The sequence below is a fragment of the Bos taurus genome, chromosome 27 (assembly GCF_002263795.3).
Source record: "Bos taurus isolate L1 Dominette 01449 registration number 42190680 breed Hereford chromosome 27, ARS-UCD2.0, whole genome shotgun sequence".
Taxonomy (NCBI): domain Eukaryota; kingdom Metazoa; phylum Chordata; class Mammalia; order Artiodactyla; family Bovidae; genus Bos; species Bos taurus.
This window is the reverse complement of record NC_037354.1, coordinates 19,300,911-19,314,723: the sequence shown is the minus strand read 5'-3', so window position 1 is coordinate 19,314,723 and position 13,813 is coordinate 19,300,911. Positions and strand designations below refer to the sequence as shown.

Sequence of the window (13,813 nt, the reverse complement as noted above, 5' to 3'; positions counted from 1 at the left end):
TGGTGAATAACTTGGTGGCTTAGAGATGAGTCAGCTTAACTTCAGGTTTATGTTGACTGGAACTCTTTTGTTTTAGGGAAATGACATGTATGAAAAAAAAAGAAAACTGCAACCCCAAAGGATTAAGGGGCCTTGTCCTGAGAGCTTTTTAAAAAATGATCCAAAACTCCCCAAATTTTTGTATGTTTAAGATTGATAAGTTTTATTTATTTTATTATGGATAGTTTTCTTTTGCTTGTGCCTTTACTTATATCCTTTTTTTCCAAGGGACTCAGGAGAAGTTCAAAACAATTATACAGTTACCATGATTGTATAAAACTATCATTATTCCTGATTAGATTAAGTGAGACAGCTTATATGTTCTGTAAAACCTTATGATGTCTTTTAAGTCTCCACATGTCCATCTGATGTATCTTAGTCTGTAAAACAATGTGTTAGTGCCCTCCAAGAGTAGAGTCTCTGTTTCCTGTCCTATGGAAGTTCTATAATCAAACCCCACTGGCCTCCAAAGTCAGGTTCCCTGGGGATTCCCAGCCCCTTTGCCGGATCCCCAGGCTGGGGAGACTGATGGGCCGCTTAGAACCTTCACAATAGTGCGAGAACTTCTTTGGTAGTATTGTTCTCCAATTTGTGGGTCGCCTACCTGCTGGGTATAGGATTTGGTTTTATTATGATTGCGACCCTCCTCCTATCTCATTGTGGCTTCTCCTTTGTCCTTGTATGTGGAGTATCTTTTTTTGGTGGGTTCCAGTGTCCACCTGTCGATGGTGGTTCAACAGCTAGTAGTGATTTTGGTGCTCTCTCAGAAGATGAGCGCTTGTCCTTCTGCTCCGCCATCTTGAACCAATCTCTTGTAATACAACATGTATTACATCAGTAATTCTGTAGTCAGTTACTTTTAGTGTTGGAGTTTATATCAAGTGATCAGACACCCTCATATAACAATCTGAAACTTCAGGGTATTTTTTTTCTCATACTGGTTTTTCCACTTATTGTGTGAAAATGCCTCATGATCCATTTTTGGTATCTTTGGGTTGCAACTCAGTTCTTTTTAAGCTTACTGTATTAGTAATATATTAGCTTAGCTTTTAGATCCATGAGAAGACCAGAGTAACACCATGTCTAGAAGCTTAAAATGGATTAGACAGGTTTGCAATCTAGTCAGCTTTAACTCTTTAAGATTTTACTATAATTCTATATCCAGCAGTTAGAGTTTCAGTTGATATCTGCAGAGAAAGCATGTATAAAGTGTACAGTATTAAATATTTTTAAGAAAATGTGACAGATGACCTCCAGTCTTAACATTTTAATAAGTACATTGATTTTAACAGAAGATATGGACCTACTGTTAGGAAGATAAGTAATTTTTTGTTGTTTTTGTTGTTTTTCCAGTGACACATTTGAGATGGTTCATTCTCATTAGCTTTTCTATTGGGAGCCATTGGTACTTGTTTCACAAACTAAATACCAAAGTGAGGAAATGGAAAACTAACTGAGCAAGTGATACGAGACATAAATTATTAAATTGTTGATATAAAAGTTATATATCTGAAGAAAAATGATCTCATATCAAGAGTTCCCAGCTTCAGTGATGCAGTTTTTATCTTTTTCATATAAACTGTTTTTTGATAGTTCACAATCTAGTCAAGGAAGGAAAAGTCAAACTAGTATTTGCCCCAGTACTAGGTAATTGGCAGCTCAAATTATTAATGTACTGTTTTAGTTTTAGTACTTTATTTCTTGTCATTGGTAGAAGATGAACTTCATTATTCTCTAAAAATCATGCTTTCCCTACTGCTTTCAATTTTATGTGAATTTTACAACCGAGTCATATTTTACTAAGTTATGAATTGGATAATGTCTTTACATATCAAGATGATTTTAATATAATGATGCTATTTTAGGACGATGATGCAGCCAATCAAGGAGTTACTTCTGTGGAGGATTTCTTCCCAGCAGAAGACACCAAACAAAATGCAAATAACACTAGAGGAAATGCCAATAAAACACAAAAAGATGCTAGAGTAAATGAAAAGGCAAGGTATGTTAAGCTTCTGACTTTCATGTCATAAAAATTTAGTGCTTGTTAGAAAGTCTCCATAGGTACTCTACTACATCATGTTTAATGCTGTTATCAGATTTATTGGAGTCCACAAATATAATGTCAATTTAATTATAGAGAGAAATTTTATGAGGCTAAACTACAGCAGCAACAGAGAGAACTCAAACAATTGCAGGAAGAAAGAAAGAAACTGATTGAGATTCAAGAGAAAATTCAAGAATTGCAAAAGGCATGTCCTAACCTACAGGTAATTAGGAAATTTCTTTGTTTGTCTGAAGAAAGATGTTTAAAGCCTTAATGTCAATTGAAAGTACTCCTTGTCTTTTCTAGTACTAATATGATAGATTTATAAATCTTTCATGATTAAAGAAATGGAGGGACAAATGAAATGGGTTAGGGATGTACCTTTATACTGTGAAAGATAGCATGTATGAATTAACTCTGATTATTTACATTCTTCACTTGTTGGGCTGCCTGGCTAGTGATTCAGAACATGTGTGTTCATAACTATTTATTATATTAAGATATTTTGGTTTGAACTTTGCAGTTAAGGGAGAAGCATTTCCATTTCTTACTGGTCTAAAATTACATGGTAAAGCTGTTAAGCTACTGTGAGTTTTTTTGGAAATTAAAATACTTTATTTGTAGTTTGAATATTATATGTATATATGCTTATTAAATGGTACCCCACACATGGGTGTTTGAGATTGAGCAGAGAATGTACAGTCTTTGTCCATGTCATGTAATCAGGAGTAGGGTTAATATGGGAGGGAACTATCCATTCTTTTGGAGGTTTTTCCTACACTTTATTGTTATGAATAGCTTTATTTATGAGTCAGGTTTTGTTTTCAAAGAAAAGGAAATGTATCAAGTGATATTTCTAATATAACTTTGTTTTCTAGATGTTTATCTTTTATTCTTTGTCTACGTCTTTTTTCTTGTTCCCAGTCTAAATACCAGAGGAATATATGCTAGAGTTGGGTTGAGTATATGACATTTTCCACAGTAATGTTTTATTCCTCATGTTCTGGAGGGTTAGTAATACTGATCATCTTTAGCCTGCATTTTCATCTTGTTTTCTTATGTTAGGTTTTCTTTGAATCATGATGGCAATTGAGGTGTGGCAATAAAAAACTAAATATGGTACCAAAGCCCTAGAGAAATGGTGAATAATTGCTTTTATGAAATTAACTTAATTACTTTAATTCTTTATAATAGTTTTTATTAATTCTTTTTTAGCTGTCAGCTGCTAGTGTGGGTAATTGTCCCACAAAAACACATATGCCAGCTGTTACTTCATCCCCAACCGTTAATGAGAATGAAGCCAGTACAAACAAATCTGGTTTTGAGCCTCATGATTCTTCAGTGGTAGATAATGAGGTATTGTATATTGCATCTTGTTCCTGGGTCTTAAGTCATGTCTTAAGGAAGAAAACTGAATATCCGTGAAACATGTTTTTAAATGTAGCCTATTATGTAGCCTATTAAGTTGTGGAAAGAAATAATTTTTTCCAAAAAGTAATTAAGTTGAGATACTTCTAAATATCTTAAGTCTTGCCCTTTATTAACAAATATTTGGCAGACTTGTATGTAAGGAATAGTTACAGTAAGTAGTATTCATTTCAATTAGAAAAACTTGTCCTTTGGCATTTTATTTATATGTGATTTGTGGAAAACATAACAACTTTCTCTCAATAGTTGATGAAGTTAATATGTCCGTGTTCAGTTGCTTAGTCATGTCTGACTCTTTTGCAGCCACATGGACTGTGGCACAGGCTCCTCTGTCCATGGGATTTCCCAGACATGAATACTGGAGTGGGTTGCCATTTCCTCCTCCAGGGAATCTTCCTGACCCAGAGATGGAAACCGTGACTTGCGTGTCTCCTGACTGTATTCATTAAGAATTAATGGTTGCCTAATTTTTTTTTTTTCTAATTTTATTTTATTTTTAAACTTTACATAATTGTATTAGTTTTGCCAAATATCAAAATGAATCCGCCACAGGTATACATGTTATTACTAAAATAGCATTTTAACCTTCATGGGTGTCTCAGTGTAAAAAGGATAGAGTCAGGATAGAAATTTTTGTTGGTGTTAGCAATAGTATTAACCTGTTTTTCTTTAAGGCTGAAACAAATCCAGTATTTATAGTAACTTGACTGTAACTTTTGAAATAACAGGTATGGTCAGATATGCGAAGACATGAAATGTTAAGGGAGGAGCTACGACAGAGAAGAAAGCAGCTGGAAGCTCTGATGGCTGAACATCAGAGGAGGCAAGGTCTGGCTGAAACTGCATCTCCAGTGGCTGTTTCACTGAGAAGTGATGGATCTGAGAACCTGTGTACACCTCAGCAAAGCAGAACAGAAAAGTAAGAGAGGTGTTTAAATCAGTTTAAAAAATACCACCAACTTAACACTTGTAGGATAGGCAAGCCTCATTTTCCCTCTGCATCACAGCACAAGTCTGCTATTGCAGTGAGGCTTGGGTGTTATGCATCACCTTTGTGACTCAGTGCAGCTACTTTCTGTTGTAACTTCTCATAGCATCACTTTTCTCTCTTTTAAAATTTTTTTAAAAAATTACTAAGACACTTGACCAAACTGATAGAGATTTTCTTGAGGGTTTTGATCTAGAAAACTGTCACTCATGGAAAAGTTAAAAGTTGAGGGAGGTTTACTTTAGGAATGAGTCCCAGGGGATATGATTACTGGTTTAATTTATTTGAAGAATTGTTTTGTGGAAGTCAGAGTAAACATTTTATATTACAGCAGTTGGAGAGTAACAGCCATCTCATAGTTAATTATCCCTAAATGAAGTTTTATATACACAACCCATGTATGCATATACATGTACATATATTTATGTAATTTTTTTTGGTGAGGGGTATAGAGTTTGTTTCATAGTAGGAGGTGAAGTAGCTCATCTCCAGAATGATCTGTATTTTGTCTCTTAATCTCCAGAACAATGGCAACTTGGGGAGGTTCTACCCAGTGTGCCCTAGATGAAGAAGGGGATGAAGATGGTTACCTTTCTGAAGGAATTATTCGGACAGACGAAGAGGAGGAAGAGGAGGAGCAAGATGCCAGTTCCAATGATAACTTTCATATGTATCCTCCAAACAGTGCAAATCGTAATTCTTACAATGTAAAGGAAACTAAAAATAGGTTAGTTTCAGTGTTTTAACTTTTTGCTTGATTTTAAAGAGTTTCCTGTCTTTCTGACACCAAGCAGTTCTTCAGTTACCTGAACCAAGTGCATGTTCCACTACATAATTCCAACACTAACTGCCTGGAGTTGGCCAGACTCCACAGGTTAGGAGACTCAGTCCCAAGAAGAGTGCCCTCACTTCAGATGCCACTTTAAAGTCTCGAGTCTTCAGAGCACCCGCACTTCTGTATGACTTGGCTATAGATTTTGGGATTTCCTGGCTTTGCTTTGCCGACAAAGGTCTGTATAGTCAAAGCTATGGTTTTTCCAGTAGTCATGTATGGATGTAAGAGTTGGACCATAAAGAAGGCTGAGTGCCAAAGAATTAATGCTTTTGAACTGTAGTGCTGGGAAGACTGTTGTGCTGGGCAGACTCTCGAGAGTCCCTTGCATAGGAAGGAGATCAAACCAATCAATCCTAAAGGAAATCAACCCTGAATATTCATTGGAAGGACTGATGCTGAAGCTCCAATACTTTGGCCATCTGGTGCTAGGACCTGACTCCTTGGAAAAGACTGATGCTGGGAAAGATTGAAGGTGGGAGGAGAAGGGGGTGACAGAGGATGAGATGGTTGGATGGCATCACTGACTCGATGGACATGAGTTTGAGCAAACTCAGGGAGATAGTGATGGACAGAGAAGCCCGGCGTGTGCAGTTAGGACGTGACTTAGCAACTGAACAACAACAGCAACAGCCTCTTTCATGTTCCATCATTTGCTAAAACAGCTCATAGAGCTCTGGAAAATACTTGTATTTACTGACTTATGAAAGATATTACTCAGAGAAAGAGATGTGTAAAGCATGGGTGGGTTGGGAAGGAGCAAAGAGTTTTTATGCCCTCTCTGGGCACATCAGCTGCCTAGTACTTCACTGTGTTCAACCCAGAAGCTGTCCTCACCATGCTGTTTATGAGTTTTTATGGTGATTTCTTTACACAGGCAGAATTGATTAAGTTATTGGCGATTAAGCTCAGTCTCCCTCCCTGGAAGTTTGGGGAATGCTGAAAGTTCCAACCTAACATCTGGTTGGTTTTTCTGGTGACCAGTCCTCATCATGAAGCTAACTAGGGTTTGCCAAAAGGAGCGCATGATGAATAACAGAAGCAGTTGGCACTCAGGAGATGGTCAGGAGTTAGGAGCTCTGTGCTGGGAACCTGGGACAAAGACCACATAGGGTGTTTACTTTATCACAGGAGACTGTTGTCAAGATAGATTCCAGCTCGATAGCAGGAAGGTTGATTATCTTTGATCTTCACTCTTGTTTTGGGGAATTAAGCAAAAATAAAAATCATAGATAGTAAAAAAAAAGATGTGTCAGCAAAGATGTCTACTGCATTGTTATTTATAACCAAAATACATTTCATGTATAAAAAGATGGTTTAAGTAGTTGCACTTGATGGGGTGTTATGTGGCTAAGCTTAAAGGCTTGAAGAGTGGGAAAATGCTTGTGATAAAGTATCCATAATAACTTTTCATTTTGAAGAATACAGAATTATATGAACTCTTCTCTGTAAAACATAAGTGAAAAAAGACTGAAAAGGAATGCAAAGTGATACTGTACAAGACTAGAAATCCGGAATTTTTCTCACTCTATTTTACATACATTTTAAGTTCAGTGAACTTAAAAATGGAATACAGGCGTATGGGACCAAGCAGGGTATCAAGGTTTTTTGCTAGATTTAAAATACACATAATTACATAAAATGACAATGCTTTAAATCTTGTGTTAGGTGGAAGAACAATCGCCCTTTTTCAGCAGATGGAAATTATCGTCCTTTAGCCAAGACAAGACAACAGAATATCAGCATGCAGCGTCAGGAAAACCTTCGCTGGGTGTCCGAACTCTCTTATGTAGAAGAGAAAGAACAATGGCAAGAACAAATTAATCAGCTAAAGAAACAACTTGATTTCAGTGTCAATATTTGTCAGACTTTAATGCAAGACCAGCAGGTAAAGTTTACTCTGCAAGTAAATTTTTTTAATCTTGTTTTTGAAGCAGTACACATTTTTCTCAAGTCATTGGTAACTGTTAAGGAAAATTTTTTCTTTCCACAGACTCTGTCTTGTCTGCTACAAACTCTTCTCACAAGTCCTTATAGTGTTATGCCCAGCAGTGTTGCATCCCCGCAAGTGCACCTTATAATGCACCAGTTGAACCAGTGCTATACCCAGCTAACGTGGCAGCAGAATAATGTACAGAGGTAATTTGCTCCTTAGAAGTAGTGAGAATGTGTACTCAGTGCTAAAGCTCAGTTTTAGCATTGGTTTGCAGTGTAAAAGCAAAGGTTTTACAGTTACCTTCTGGGAGAGAAGGGCTGAACCAAATTGCATTTTTGAATCTTCTCTGATTCCTGAGAATTTTATAAGCAGTGATTTTTGCCTAATGTTTTCTTTTAATTCTGTGGACCAGACTTAAAAAAAATAACTATGGTTTTCAACTTTACACTTAACCTTAGGTGAAAGTGTTGTCATTATGCCTATCTGATAGAAGTGCTAAGTGTAGTTCTTGTTCCAAAGGCTAAGTTATTAAGCATGCAGCACAAGCAAATATTTGTTATAGTAAACATCAGAGCAGCCAGTTTGTTCCACATACCATTTTTTGTTTTGTTTTTAATTAACTGTTATTTAACATTATAAATAATGTTATATTTATTATTATAAATATAATAAATATAATTATGGCTGGGTTGGATTTTCATTGCTGTGTGGGTTTTTCTCTAGTTGCAGTGAACATGGGCTACTCTGTAGTTGGCACGGGCTTCTTATTGCAGTGGCTTCTCCTGTTGTAGAGCGTGGGCTCTAGGGCGCCCAGGCTTCAGTAGTTGTGGTTCTCAGTCTCTTGAGCACAGGCTCAGTAGTTGTGGCACGTGGGCTTAGTTAATCCGTGGCACATGGGATCTTTGCAGACTAGGGATCGAACTCATGTCTCCTGCATTGGTAGGCAGATTCTTTACCACTGAGCCACCAGAGAACCCTGTGTTCCACATACTGTTGAATCATTTTATATATATATATACACACACACACACTTGGATATACTTGACATAGATGCTAATGTAACTAATCTTTAAATTACTGACTCCTTCAATTTTTATAGGTTGAAACAAATGCTCAGTGAACTCATGCACCAACAAAATCAGCATCCAGAAAAACCTGCAAGCAAGGAAGGAGGCAGTGGTGCATCACACCCTCCTTCTCCCAGTTTATTTTGTCCTTTCAACTTTCCAACTCAGCCTGTAAATCTGTTTAACCTACCGGGATTTACTAATTTTTCGTCATTTGCACCAAGTAAGTGGCCAAAAACTTAAAGGAAAATAAGTAAATGCAGAGTCCTTGAGAATAACATTTGTGTAATACATGGATTTTTATCATTTACTTTTGGAATGGTAGGAAGTGTTTGCAAAGAAAAATATAAATTCTTCTCTACTTTAATTCTTTATAGTGAATGTTTAAACTGAATATGGTTGCTAGTGAAATAAAGTTATGAAATGTTTGCTTAGTCTTAACATCTTTGAATTATTCCACAGCTATTTATCAAAGAAAGAAATTAACTTGTCTACTGACTACTATACATCAGGTGCTCTGTAAGATATTAGGAGAGGAGAGGTGCATAGGACAGCACCCTTCTAGAGGAGTTTTATGTCTTCGTAGGGAGATAAACCTCTAGGCTAAGGGTGACTGTTTGGTTCAGGCTCATATTTACTTTTATTTAGTTCAGACTTTTTTCAGACTGTCTCCTCCTGTCATGTGCCATACAGTATATAAGTGGCTGGGATTCAAAGATGAGTAAAGCTGATGCTTTAAGGCATTTAAGAGTCTAGTGGGGAAGCTAAAAGTGTCAGTAAATGCTTGGTGCTTTGTCATGGGTGCTGTAGGCTGGGTGCAGGTGGGGTTGAATAGCCTGCTTTTTGCGGGTACCGGATTGTCTGCAAATCTAGAAAGGGATAGTAAAGCTAAAGAACCAATAGAACTTTTTTCCAGGGAGTTTAGAAGGGAAAGGACTTTCTGATCAGTGGAACCACTTAGAGTTGCAAAGCAGGGGAACAAGTGTATCATGTAAAGAATTTAGAGGTCATAAAGTGTGGCTGGTGTTTTGGGCCTTGGCAGGGGCAGAGTAGTTCATGTGCTGGAACACAGCAGAGGCCCTTGTGCTGGGCAAAGAAGCTTGGACTTTCCATTGCTTACTAGAGGGGACACTGGCGGACTTTGGGCAGAGGAATGGCATGAAATTTATATTTTAGAATGATGACACTAGTCATAGTGTTGATTGAGATTGGGGGGACAGAGCTGAGAGTATAGATGGTGAACAAAAGGCTATTGCAGTAATAGCAGGAAGGGGACGATAGCTTGACCTAAGACATTGGCGGTAGTGATAAGAAAAAGGAGTAATTTTAAAAATGTTCTGGAGATAGAATGATCAGTTAGATGGGTCATGAAGAGAGAGGAGTTGAAGGTGTTTGCCAGAGAATATATGAAGAGAAAAAGGGTTGGGAGGGTTTTGTAAATATAAATATCCATGTATCACAGTGTATTTTCTTAAGGGGATTGTAAAAGTAATAGTGTTAAACAGTTTAACAAGTTTTTTAGTTCTTGAGTGTGGGTTAATACTGGCAGTAAATGTTTTTTGACTAGGCTGTTTAAGTAACAAATAATATAGGCAATTAAACGTACTGTTCCTTTTTGTCATAATACGCCTTCTACCAATGGCAGCTCTGTTCAGAGACTGTTCATTCTTCATCATGTAGTTCAGTTTCCTGAAACCTTGTTCCCCTTCTCCTCCAAGTTGTTAGTGGCCCCTTTGCAAATACCTCTGATGCAGCACTGTATGTTAAAGTATGTGATTATATTTTACTTCTCAGTTAGATTGGAAAGAACCTGAGCTTTGGAGTCATGCAGACCTGAGATCTAACTTTTGCTTTCATTTACTAGGCATTTGATCTCTAAGCCTATTTTCTCACTAGTCAAATAAATACAGTACCTATTTCACAGCATTGTTTTGAGCATTGAAAGAAGTAACATGTAATGCGCCTACAGTAGAGTCTAATGCACCTGCAGTAGAGTCATGCTTACTTTGATAAATATCATGTATTATTTTTTCTAACTTTTAACTCTTAAGGAGGTGGGGATCGATATTTATCTTTGAATCACCAATGCTGAAAACATAGTAGGACTGAGCTGCAAAACAGTGATTAAATAAATGAGTGATGTTGTTTAGTTGCTAAATCGTGTCCAACTCTTTTGCAACCCCATGGATTGTAGCCCATCAGGCTCCTCTGTCCATGGGATTTCCCCAGCAAGAATACTGGAGTGGGCTGCCATTTCCTTCTCTAGGGGATCTTCCTGACCCAAGGATCAAACCTTCATCTCCTGCATTGGCAGGTGGATTCTTTACCACTGAACCACCCTGTTAGTTTATTTTAATTAGTTTTTTGTTTTGGTGGATTGGAATGGCACATTTAATTAAAACTATCTTTGAATTTTGTTTTAAGGTTAAAGGTGCTTCTGTATCTTACCCATTGTTTTTATTTACTAGGTATGAATTTCAGCCCTTTATTTCCTTCTAATTTTGGAGATTTTTCTCAAAATATTTCTACACCCACTGAACAGCAGCAACCGTTAGCCCAGAATCCTTCAGGGAAAACAGAATACATGGCTTTTCCAAAACCTTTTGAAAGTAGTTCTTCTATTGGAGCAGAAAAACAAAGGTACTTTATTGTAAACATAATCCATTATTTGCTTAAGCGTCACTTGGTGATTATATGTATTATATGTCATTTGAAAATGTAATTAGGGAGGATGTTTGTGATTGTTTGGCTTGAGAGTGTTGAGAATGAAGCTTTGACTTCTTACCAGAGGTCTCTCAGGCATACATCTGCTGCTAACGCTGGTTCAAAAACAGTTCAGAGTTTTGATCAGAGTGTCCTGTGGGATTCAGTTTGAAAGAATAAGACCTAATCTATAGAGTATCTTTGGCCTTGATTTCGTACCTTTCTTTAAGATTATAAACAGTTCACTGTTCATTGGTTTAGAACTGGAAACTAACATTAACTACTGGAGGATGGTTTTTATAAAGTGATGACTTGTTTGATTCATAGCCCCTGATTAGAGTATGTGCCCAGGGTGCATCCAGACACAATGTTGAATGCTATTAGATTGTAAAAACAAATTTTGCCAAGAAAGTTTTAGTGATACATACTATCAGTCATAGTCAGGATTTTCTTTGTTTCTCACACGTTTACTATTTTTTCAATGTGATATTCTTCCCAGTTATAATTTTGACTCAAATAGTGTGAAAGACTTACTGGCCCGGGTTAATCATTCTCTAAGCATTTTTATGGCTCAGTAAATAAGTTTTTTATGATTGTTTTAATCCAGAAAATGATTTTGATAGCCAGCTGATAAAAATATTATAACCTTTTTATTGTTATTTCCTTCAGAAAAACTTTAAAAGGATGAAAAATTCGATTTTTTGAGCCTAATACTTGTTCTGTCAGAAGTATCTGTATGATTTTGTCTTTCCTATTCCTTTATAAATGTATGTCACATTACTTTCCTTTTAGTTATGTGTTGGGGCATGTCTCAAGCTCTTAGCACTTTGATAGTTTTTAAATCATGAACTTTTTTTATTTTTTACTTAATTAACAACAAATTCTTAGAATTTGACTTCCTGTTTGTCTTGAGGAATCCTGGGATGGACTGCCCTGAACTTGTTGATGCCTTTTCTTAGCTGTACTAACCACTTTTTCCTACTAAGTCTCATTTTATTCTGTGAAAGTATCCTATTGTCAGAGCCTGAGACCGTGTTTAGTGCTCAGTTGCCATTCAAAAATGATTTAAGCAATGGACATTTATTCAAAGCCTTAGCCTTCCTGTTGAAAGGTCCCTACTTCAGTATTAACTGTATTTTATATTTAATTGATAGTTAAAAAATAAAGGATGGATCTGGATATTACTGTTTTAAATATTTGACTACTTCAGATTAGACCTCATCTCTTGCTAAAATTTCAGCTGTTATAGATTCTCTGAATTAAATGGCTGGAGATAACAAAGAGGTCAAATGAAACATTGTAGTCTTGAGCTGGGATCAGGAAACTGTTCCTATAAAGGCCTAGCTAGTAAATATTGCTAGAGATAGAGATAACCATTTGTCTATGCCATTTTTGCACAGAAGCATTCATAAACAGTTATGTAAACATATTAATTGCTGTGTTCCAATAACATTTGATCTATGATCAGTGAAGTTTGAATTTTATATGATTTTCATGTGTCACAAGCTATTTTTCTCTGTTTTTTCCCCAACCTTTTAAGAATATAAAGCTCATTCATAGCTCTCAGGCCATACAAAAACAGGCAGCAAGCTGAATTTGGCATGTAAACTGTAGGTCTGCTGTCTTTATCTTGAGTTACTCCCTGTAGATCAGTGTCTCCCAAATTATATTCTTAGGAACACTGTTGTCCATGTCAGGTTCTGTAATAAAAAGTGTTGTACATCCTATTCACTGTGTTCTCTTCTAAGACATATATTAAAGGACATTGGCATATTAAAAGTTCTGAGAAGTGCCTGTTTAACTTTGTTTTGCCCATTTTCCCCCAGACTTAGTTAACCATTGAATTCCTGTTAACATAGTCAAGGATGTTTAGTAGATAAAATTTGGAAAGTGACACTAGACTAATAGAGCTAAACGAGGTTTAATGTGCAGAGAAATAAATTACTCGTTATGTGACCAATTGTCTTCACCAAATTCTGGTTATATTTGGACTGCTGTAGGTGACACAGATCCATGTATGTTTCCAGCTATCGTTCTTTTTCAGTTGTTTCTGTGTTTTTTTTTTTTTCCTTTTGTGTCCCATCCTCCCTTGATTTTTCTTTCCCACTCTTTTCCATCTTGAATGTTGGATCTTTGGAACTTGAACTAGTGAAAATGGTTTAGTGAGAAAGATCCAAAATTAAATTTTAAAATAATTTAGTAAATTAGTCTGTGTAATGTTTTCATATTTAATGTATATTTGGTGAGAATATTTTTTATAGTCTGTTGACAATTTTTATTTATCTGACTCTACTAGTACACTACAAATTAAGTATATCTGGAGTTTTCCATAGACATAGAAATGTATCATTGTAATATATAAAAACTTACTTTCATTGGTAAGGAATCAAAAACAGCCTGAAGAGGAGGTGGAGAACAGTAGGACACCATGGTTTTATGACCAAGAAGGTGAGGTAGAAAAGCCATTTCTCAAGACTGGATTTGCAGTGTCTGTAGAGAAAACAACAAATAGTAATCGCAAAAATCAACTAGATACCAGTAGGAGAAGACGCCAGTTTGATGAAGTGTCCTTAGAAAGCTTTAACAGTATGCTTGACCCAGTAGATCCAACAACAGTAACTAAAACATTCAAGTCAAGAAAAGCATCTGCACAGGCCAGCCTGGCATCTAAAGATAAAACTCCCAAATCAAAGAGTAAGAAGAGGCATTCTGCTCAGCCGAAAAGCAGAGTGAAAAATATTGGTAAGTACTGAAATTTGTTGACTGTTGATAA

At 36.4% G+C, this 13,813-nt stretch overlaps 1 protein-coding gene across 17 annotated transcripts in view; it reads left to right on the top strand.

Annotated features, from left to right (window-relative positions):
* Positions 1-13,813, top strand: part of PCM1 (pericentriolar material 1) — a 90,901-nt gene that overhangs the window by 37,362 nt on the left and 39,726 nt on the right. For all 17 annotated transcript variants that reach the window (XM_010820287.4, XM_059882341.1, XM_024986426.2 and 14 more), the window contains 10 exons: positions 1,905-2,041; positions 2,180-2,309; positions 3,302-3,442; positions 4,243-4,433; positions 5,026-5,229; positions 7,003-7,222; positions 7,328-7,473; positions 8,370-8,560; positions 10,806-10,977; positions 13,424-13,782. In XM_010820287.4, coding sequence (XP_010818589.1) covers positions 1,905-2,041; positions 2,180-2,309; positions 3,302-3,442; positions 4,243-4,433; positions 5,026-5,229; positions 7,003-7,222; positions 7,328-7,473; positions 8,370-8,560; positions 10,806-10,977; positions 13,424-13,782 — 1,891 coding nt within the window. The remainder of the gene's footprint in view (positions 1-1,904; positions 2,042-2,179; positions 2,310-3,301; positions 3,443-4,242; positions 4,434-5,025; positions 5,230-7,002; positions 7,223-7,327; positions 7,474-8,369; positions 8,561-10,805; positions 10,978-13,423; positions 13,783-13,813) is intronic.